Below are 9,853 nucleotides of genomic sequence, written 5' to 3'. Positions count from 1 at the left end.
ATGACACGGATGGACAGCATTGAATATATATAAGTAAATAATGAAATTACAGATAATGTTACTTATAAGTGGGTTATAAACATTAAGGATGTGAAATAGAATGATACTGATAAGTGAATGATTTTACAATGATAGATCGAGAACCGAAGCAAATCGAGGAAAAGAGAAAGTAGCTGATTAGTCCCTGAATTTTCACAAATTTTGCAAATCGACCCAGATAAGTTCATATGGTTGAACTTTCATAATTATTTGCTAAACTAAGAATGGTTAAATGTATTATTTTAGATATATTTGTTATTGAATCATGAATATTATAATAACATAAAAATTGAAGCAAAAGTTCAAATTTAGTAGAACGCAAGATTGAGTACTGTTGTTCAGTGAATAGTGACGAATTGACGGATGAAACCATGATTATATCATGGAAAAGTGCAAGTGTTCAAGTGTAAGACCATAGCTAAGCTATGGCAATGCAACAAAGTGTTCAAGTGAAAAATGTGAAAGTGCAAGTCCATAGTTGAACTATGACAAAGTGATAAAGTGTGCCAAACAAGACAAAGTGATAAAGTGTGCCAAATATGGCAAAGTGAAGTGTGACAATGAGTGAACAACGTACTCAAATCCGTAAGACGTTCTCTAATTTGACAAGTGTTGGTAAGTGATAGTTGAAGCTAAATGCTGGAATTTGATTAGATATTTGATGTTTTAAAATTGAGCTCAATGAAATGAATTCATCATGTGAAATTGTGGTTGACAGGTGAACTTAGTAATTGTGTATATTGTATAAATGTATGAATGTTTGGTAAGATTTATGTTTTATGCCAATGAACTTACTAAGCTTCTATAAGCTTACTTGAGTGTATTCAATGTCTCTTGTAGATTGACGTGAAAATATACGGAGGATCGAATCAACACTGATTATCACACTATCCAGATTATCTCCGGTAGCTTTTGTAAATTTTCCTTTTTAATTTATATGGCATGTATATGGTTTGATGATTATATAAATGCTAGGACTTGTTTAATGAATATGTATTAAAGTAAAGAGTGATGAATATGCTAAATGGTATAATTATAATAGAAGTATGATTTGGTATCAAATTGGTTGAAATGGATTGGCTGGTTTGGATTGGTTTCGATTTTAAAAATTGTAGGGAAGGTTGAATATTTATAAAGGGGTTATATTGAGCTTATAAAAAAAGAAATTTTGGGATTTTGCAAAAATTTTCCTATGGTTTCGGTTTAATTCCGGTTTGGTCCCGAAATATGTTTTGGACTTTGGAGGCCCATCTAAAGGACGTTATGACATATTTCGGTAAATGAACAATATTTAATTCATAATAACGGAAAATTAATTCGGTAAATTCCAGTGATGCCTCATACCCTATTTTGACGACGAATACGGGTAAGGGGTGTTATCCTCTAGCCTATTTGGCTGAGCACTACCAACACTAGCGATAGAAGTGGTTTGAGCTTTAGACGTCGTGTGCTGCTTGTTCTTGCCCTTGCTTGAAAACCCAACTGACACGTTTGATCAGGTAGGAAACTCTCTCGATCTCTTAGATGAGGTTTGCTGTGATTTCCCAATCTGTCTTTTCCTTGAGTCTCAGGACTTGATGTTAGTTTTTCTCTTCTCTTTGGGCAATTCCTTGGCCTTACATGCTCTCTTCACGAGCATTACAAATTCCCTCAATTCTAGGATGCTAACTAATAGACGGATATCTTTGTTCAAACCATCTTCAAACCTCTTGCACATAATAGCTTCTGTAGATACGCACTCCCGTGCATATTTGCTGAGTCTCACAAACTTACTCTCGTACTCCGTCACTGTCCTACGACCTTACTTCAGCTCTAAAAATTCTTTCCTTTTCTGGTCTATAAACCTCTGGCTAATGTACTTCTTCCGGAACTCTTCCTAGAAGAATTCCCAAGTTATCCTCTCTCTAGGTACAACGGATACGAGAGTATTCCACCATTGATAGGCTGAGTCTCGTAGGAGTAACACTGCGCACTTTACGCACTCCTCAGACGTGCACATTAGCTCATCAAATACCCTAATGGTATTTTCCAACCAGAACTCTGCTCTTTATGGGTCATCATCAATATTAGCCTGAAATTCCTCGGCCCCTTACTTTCGTATTTTATCTACAGGGGGTTTCTCTCTCCTAACCATATCCACTCATTGCAGAGCTACAGGGACATACTGAGGAATCGTAGGAGGTGGGAGAGGTGGAGTGTTCAGATTCGCATGAACAAACTCCGTGTACCAAGCATCCATCCTGTGAAGGTAAGCTTCTCTAGCCACTTCGCCTTGACTCAGTGTCACGAGCCTACTATCTACTAGCGTAGTCCCTTCAGCGGGATCTGGCACGTTACTCTCCACATCATCCGCCGTAGCTATGTCAGGATCCATTTACTATATGAAAACATAATTTGTAATCGTCAGGAGTCGTCATATTATCATTATACAACTATGGCATGTATAGTTAGACTCGTACTCATGCTAGGTTAGTTCTAGAATCGACTAAACTATAGCTCTAATACCACTAAATGTAACACCCCACACCCGTACTCTACGCAGGGACGAAATACGAGGCGTTACTAAACTTAAACACATGTATTCAAATGTTTTCGAGTCACCAAGACTTGATCAAGTTTAAAACTTTTTTGAACTGTGTTTAAACTCTTTAATATGGCCTACGAGGCCTCAAACATTCATTGGAAACCATTCGGGACCAACCCGGGTCCTTTAACTAACCTTAGAAAAATAACTCTTAAAACAGAGCACACGCTCGCATGGAATGGCAACACGTCCGTGTGGTCATTATAACACGGTCATGCTGATTGCCCGTGTGACACACACGGCCTAAACATCTAGGGACACGCCCATGTCCCATGCCCATGTGAATTAAATTCTAAATTCGAACCTACATGGGTTTTTACAAAGTCTGACACACGTCCGTGTCTATAGCTGGTGTCTCTCACATGGCCATGACACGCCCGTGTCTTACCCCGTGTCTAAAAACCTTGACATTCTGTTTCTGACGTCAGCATCTAATTTAGGGCACACGGCCAAGGTACACGCTCATGGCCAGAGGCCGTGTCCTCCACATGGCTGAGACACACGGCCGTGTTTCTACCCACGTGTTTACTACCATGCATTCTAACTTACAAATTTTACGTACAGGGGACACACGACCAAACAACATGCCCATGGGGCTGACCGTGTGTCACACACGGCCTAAACACATACTCGAGTGTCTACCCGTGTGGATAATATAAGGCTATCTACCAAGCCTTTACCATCTTGAAACACAATCTAACATCAACCAACGTATCAAAGATTAACTTAATATGATTTCTCAACCAAACAACCATAACTAAGACCTATATACATTACATATACTCAACCATGCCAACAATTTCACATTCATGAAAGACTAGCTTGCATTCACATAATAACTTTCAATATTAGCCATTTTCCATGGCCTTATACAAAATGAATCAAATGCTAAGGTAAGCCATCACATTTGGCCAATTAACAATGACACAAAACTCAAAAGTCTAAGTTCCTATACATGCCATATTCAAAATGATAAATCTAATTATACTGAGTGCTTCAGCTGATAGTGTGATCGATGCCTCCGACGTCTGTTGATCCTCGAGCTAGTTAGGCGGCACTATAAAAAAAAGGAAAAGTGAGGGAGTAAGCATAAAGCTTAGTAAGTTGTATTCAAATAAATATAACAGCAACTTTACCATTCATCATCATGTTTATAATACAAAGTAGGCATAAGCACAATTTACTTATCACTACCCAACACAATTCACATAGCATATATTGAGCTCACATCTCATACATTTCAAATAGGTACCTGTACCACTCACAACATGGTTATACCTTTCTCGTTTAACTTAAACTGTAACTCACCGCTGAACCATTTGGAATACTATCGGATATTCACTTAGCCTCAAACATAGGGTATAATGCCGATGCCATGTCCCAGACATGGTCTTACACTGGCTCATCCATCAAGTAGATGCCATGTCCTAGACATGGTCTTACACTAACTAACGGAATCGAGGCCGATGCCATGTCCCAGACATGATCTTACACTAGCTCTCACATATCCATGCCGCTGCTATGTCCCAGATATGGTCTTATACTGACACCTCTATATGTGCTGATGCCATGTCCCAGGCATGGTCTTACACTAACACATCTCGTAGCCGATGCATGTCCCAGACATGTCTTACACTAGCACACAAATAACCCGAATGTCATGGCATGAATATCCAATTTATTTCCTAAGGTTCAAAAGAAAGTTCCACTATCTCAATATTCATCATATAATCATTTCCACAAACAAACAATTTATGTTATATCAATTCAAACACATATAATACCAATGTAGTTGTATTATTTACATACAACTTACCTTGGTATACAAAATGTAGACGACTAGTTCGGCTTAGTCCACTTGTTTTGCTTTTCCCTGGTCTAGGCCTGGATTTTATATTTCTTGATCTAAAATAATAAAAATTCATCTATTTATTCACTAGATAAATTTATACAATCAAAAATTCACATTTTTGGCAAAATGACCATTTTACCTTAAACTTTCACAAAATGACCATTTTACCCCTAGGCTCAAAAATCGATTTTTATCGAATTTCTTCATGCCTTAAGTCTATCTAAACCCTTTTTACTCTTATAGCAACCCAAAATTTCCATTATTTTACACATTTATTGCCTATTTTTATAACTTATGCAAAATGGTCCTTAGTCAAGGTTTCCATGACAATTACTTCACAAAAGTTGTTTATTTCACAACCATGATTCATTTCCTTCTATAAAATTTCAGAAAACAACATGAATAATCTCATGGTAAAACCCTAGACTCTCAACCATTTTTCAAAATAGTCCTCCCATTAGCTAGCTCATGCCACAAGGGTTCTAAAAGTACCAAAATTATCAAAAATAATTATCTAAATCACTTACTTGACAGGGAGATGAATGGCTGAAAGTTTTAAGCTTCAAAACCCTTACTCTTGCTGAAAATTTTGGTGAAGAAGGAGATGAGAAAGGGGTGATATCATCCCTTGTTTATTTTATTTCTTTTTAGTCAAATAAGCCACCAAATTTTTACCTAACATTTGACTATCTAAATTATTTGTCTCTTCGCCGGCCAAGCACTATTCTAGGGTCTATTTTCCCTTTAAAGACCCTCAATTTATGATACATGACAATTTAACACCCTTAGCTATCAAATTAAGACTTTTGCACTTTATGCGATTTAGTCCTTTTTTCACAATTAAGCATGAAATCGCTAAAATTAACTCACCAAAATTTTCATAATCTCATATAATCATGTCACAATACATAAAATAATATTAAAAATAATTTCTCCGCCCTCGGATCAGTGGTCCCAAAACCGCTATTCTGACTGAGCCCAAAATCGGGCTGTTACAATATGTCCTTATACTCTTCAAAATTTTAGAATTTATTTACTATACTTTTATTTTTTAGGAATTTAATCCCTCTACTTTTTTAGATTTTAGAATTTAAGTCCAACTATTAACACTTTTTTTTGTCAAATTTGTTGGTGTGACATTTTGAAATAAAAAAAAACTCGGTAGCCATGTAATTAAAAAATGAAGTTGTAATTAACATTAATTTAATAAATAAAATTTAAGAGCGTTAACAATTAGATTTAAATTTTGAAATCTAAAAAGTAGAGAGATCGGATTCCTAAAAATAAAAGTAAATTGACCAAATTTCAAAATTTTAAAGAGTACAAGGACTTATGACATATTTTAACAAAATTTATGTAAGTATTAATTTTAAATTGAGTTAAATCTCAAAAATATACATGATCTATGATTTAATATGTAATTGTATGCATAAACTTTAATTTTTGTAATTTTATACATGAAATTTTGATTTGATCCAATTCTTGTAAATTATTAACACAATTATTGATATAACATCGTTTTATGTTTATGAATTGCATGCATAAATAATTATATTTATTCAATATAAAAAATTTGATGTATTTATTTCTTTAAATGTGTATAATTAAATTAAAATTAAAGTTTGAAGTATACATTTGAACTACAATTAGAGTTTTACATGTATAATTGTATCAAATTAAATTTCATGTATGCAATTGCACATTAACTTAAAATTAATGTATAAATATGATACTTTTTTCCTTTTAAATTTGCATATATTAGAATTAATTGAGCCATTGTGACGAATTGATTTTCTTCTATTTTCGGTCCATTTTCTTTCTTCGTGTTCCTTGACTCTATTTTTCTTTGACACGTTTTCTTGACTTATTAAATAAATGAGCTTCCATTGACTAGTCCTACATGACAGATGCTTATTTATGTTATTGGATTTTTTTTTGAAGTATTCATTTTAATATTTATATTTAAACATGAAGTAAAAATATAATATTTTAAATATATGAAGAAATTTAAAATTTTGAATATTATTGTATTAAATAATTAGTTGAAATTCAAATAGCATATAACAATACTTCCATTAAAAAAGACTGGTTTGATTACATTAGCAATACCAGGATTGTACTGCACTTCTTTGATTGGTGATTTACTGGAACAGAGTTTCAAAATTACAAAACTTCTTAAATCACAAGCATTATATTGAAGTCAAATTTAGTATTGAGAAATTGTTTCGATTACATATTAATTGTTCAACTCCGAAATAACATGCTTCATTTGCTCACCATGCTGAAGCTTGAAGAATAATGGGGTAAAAAACAAAAGGCTAAAAACAAATAACGTCAAAAGAAGAACAGATGAAAAATTGAGTATAGGTGTTAGAACAAGTCCTAACAAATCTGGGTTTTGTTGTTAGATTTCCTCTCAGTGACATATTTCTTCCAGTAAGCAGTGATTTCCCTCTGAGTCTCAATAGCAGTCTTCTTAACAGTGCCATTTTTAACTTGTTCCTGTTTCTCAGTGGCTAGTCTGGCATTGAGCTTTGCAGGGAGGGCATCGAACTCATGGACCACTTTTTGGATGTCAAGCACAAGGCGCTCAGCCAAGGTTCGAGAGAAGTCTTCCCTGATGACAACACGAAGCACGGTGATGTGCTGAGCATCTGCTGGCATGGTGTATGCAGGCACAATCCAACCGTATCGGCGCAACATCTCCGATATCTCGAACTCGTCGTGCCGCTTGTTGTCCTTGAGAGAAAATGCCACTAAAGGCACCCCATCGTCCTTTGACACGATGTTGAAACGCCCTGTTTTCTCCAATCCTTCTTTAAGGACCATAGCGTTTTCATGGCAGTTCTCCATCACGTTTTTGTATCCCTGTAGTTAAATAAAAACATCATTGCACCACATTAGGCCTATACGTGGAAACGTGAAAGCAAAAATTGTACAGTAGAAAGCCCTAACTATAGCTAGTTTCTCACCTCATGACCCAATCGGATTAATTGATAGTACTGAGCAATAACTTGGCTGGAACCTGCAGATGACGGATTAAAAACAAGTTTAGCGTTGGTTTTGATGCATATTGTCAAGGAAATTGGGATGGATAATCAGCGAGTGATTCACCTTTGGAGAAATTGAGAGTGAAAGTGGGTTGATCAGCTCCAAGGTAGTTAATGTGGAAAATAAGTTCTTCAGGCAAGTCATCCTTGCTTCTCCAGATAACCCAACCGATTCCAGCATAAACAAGACCATATTTATGGCCACTAACATTAATACTCTTCACAAGAGGAAGCCTGAAGTCCCATTCAAGCTCTGGGTACAAGAATGGTGCAATAAATCCACCACTAGCTGCATCAACATGAATTGGGGTATCCCATCTGTACAAGAGACAAGTGGAGATGGACATATTAATAAATTTAGCACTTAATAATATATCAAATTATTGAAATTTTATGTTAGTGGAAAATTGACATATACCCAGTTTCCTTATTTTTCTCCACCAAGAGATCATTTAGAAGCTTGACATCTTCGAATTCTCCATTGAGGGTGGAACCCAAGATAGCTGCAACACAGATGGTGTTTTCATCAACCAATTCAACAGCTTTGGCAGGGTCCATCACATAGTAACCTTCCCTCAGCTTCACTTCCTTCAACTCCACTTCAAAGTAGCGAGCGAATTTCTCCCAACACACCTGAACATTGGCTCCTGTCACGATGTTGGGCTTATCATAAGGTTTGCCTTCAGCCTTACGTTTGTTCTGCCACTTTCTCTTGAAAGCAAGACCAGCCAACATGATTGCTTCCGATGACCCAACTGTTCCCACTCCAACAGCAGCCTCCGACTCCCCAAGCGGTGCGTTGAACAAGTGTGCTATCATGTTCACACAACGATTCTGCATAAAAAAAAAGTACATTCTGTTAAACCTTATTTCAGGATATCAAAATAAAAAGAAAATTTGCTAAAAGCAAAACGAAATATATATATACCTGGAGCTCGGTGGTGACAGGATACTCATCCATGTCAACATAGTTCTTGTTAATGGCATCCATTATAAGCTTATTACATTCGGGTTCCATCCAGGTAGTAACAAAAGAGGCTAGGTTTAACCTTGGGTTTCCATCAAGCATCAGCTCGTCATTGATGATCTGAAATGCAGCCTCTTTTGGTATTGAGTTCTCCGGCATCTTGAACCTGCAATATTTTCCATACAGATTAGCATGAACTCTTTATCATGCATCCAGTCCATGGAACTGAAAGTTGGATTGAGATGATGGGATTACCTGGGAAGTGAGTTGCGGACATAGCGAGAGGCAAAAGTGGAGTGAATTGAGACATCGGTCTCAGAAGCTGTCTTAGATAAAACCATGATTGATGTATTACCAAATTAAGGAACTGGAAAAATGAATGAAATGAAGTTTGAAGAGAACAGAGAGAGAGAGAGAGATGAAGAAGGAAGGTAATCTTAAAGCAAAAGCTGTTTGTTTGCTTGGTGGAGGAGACATCTAGAGGCCAATGGTATTTATAGTGATATCTAAACAGCGTGGAATCGGTATTGTTCAAAGACTTAGCCCCCCTATTCGGTCAATTTTCTTTAAACAAACACAAACTACCACTTTCACACCTTTCCAAATTCGAACCATTATTATTATGTAACGTATAGACTATTATTATTATAATAAAATACAGATTTGCAAATTATTCTATACATGGAGTTGTATTATATATATTGTAGTCTTAGATTTATGCATGAATAATCAAAATATCCTTAAATAAAAATATAATCGTACTTTAGCGCATTTGAATAAAAAAAATTTTGCAATAAAAAAAATTAATATCAGTCGAGTTAAATTAGAGTAGGTTTAGATGTGTAGTGAGGTGCGATGCGATGCGTTTAGCTTACTTTTTATCTCACGCTACAATATCTAATCTTACTGCTATTACTGTTTTTACACTAACCACAAATAAATACACCGCCCATCCAAATCCACATTTAATTGATACAATTAATTAAATTTTTTCAATATATAATAACATGAAATATAATTATATATACAAAATTGAATTGAAAGTAATATATTTATTGTAAATATAACCACAAAAAACGTATATTATTTACTTTTGAAAATTGAAAAGGAAAAAGTTAATTTTGAAGATTTTGCTTGAAAAGTAAAAGTAACAAAAAAAACACATGGCAGGCTAGGAATAGGTGCAAAGGTCAAAGCAAACCATGGGCATGGCCTCCGAATTTAGACGGTGGTGTCTGTTAGAGAAAGGAGTAGCCCACCCACTGAAACGCAAAGGAGAGAGTGCGGTCGCTCGCGGTTTTCCGCGTATCGCAACTTTAATTACGATCCGTGGCTTTTGCAACCCCACATCAAAGCATCCT

The 9,853-nt window shown here is 35.6% G+C and overlaps 1 protein-coding gene across 1 annotated transcript; it reads right to left on the bottom strand.

Moving 5' to 3' along the window:
• Window positions 1-6,647: 6,647 nt before the first annotated feature.
• On the bottom strand, window positions 6,648-8,961 carry LOC108488408 (glutamate decarboxylase 4-like). Its single transcript, XM_017792689.2, has 6 exons — window positions 8,748-8,961; window positions 8,454-8,658; window positions 7,944-8,359; window positions 7,590-7,843; window positions 7,448-7,500; window positions 6,648-7,343 (listed from the first exon to the last, which is right to left on the bottom strand). Exons 1-6 carry the CDS (start codon window positions 8,831-8,833, stop codon window positions 6,858-6,860), a joined length of 1,500 nt encoding a protein of 499 aa, XP_017648178.1. The 5' UTR covers window positions 8,834-8,961; the 3' UTR covers window positions 6,648-6,857.
• Between the last annotated feature and the right edge of the window lie 892 nt (window positions 8,962-9,853).

Source organism: Gossypium arboreum, chromosome 3, assembly GCF_025698485.1.
Source record: "Gossypium arboreum isolate Shixiya-1 chromosome 3, ASM2569848v2, whole genome shotgun sequence".
NCBI lineage: Eukaryota > Viridiplantae > Streptophyta > Magnoliopsida > Malvales > Malvaceae > Gossypium > Gossypium arboreum.
This window is presented reverse-complemented; position numbering and strand designations above follow the sequence as displayed.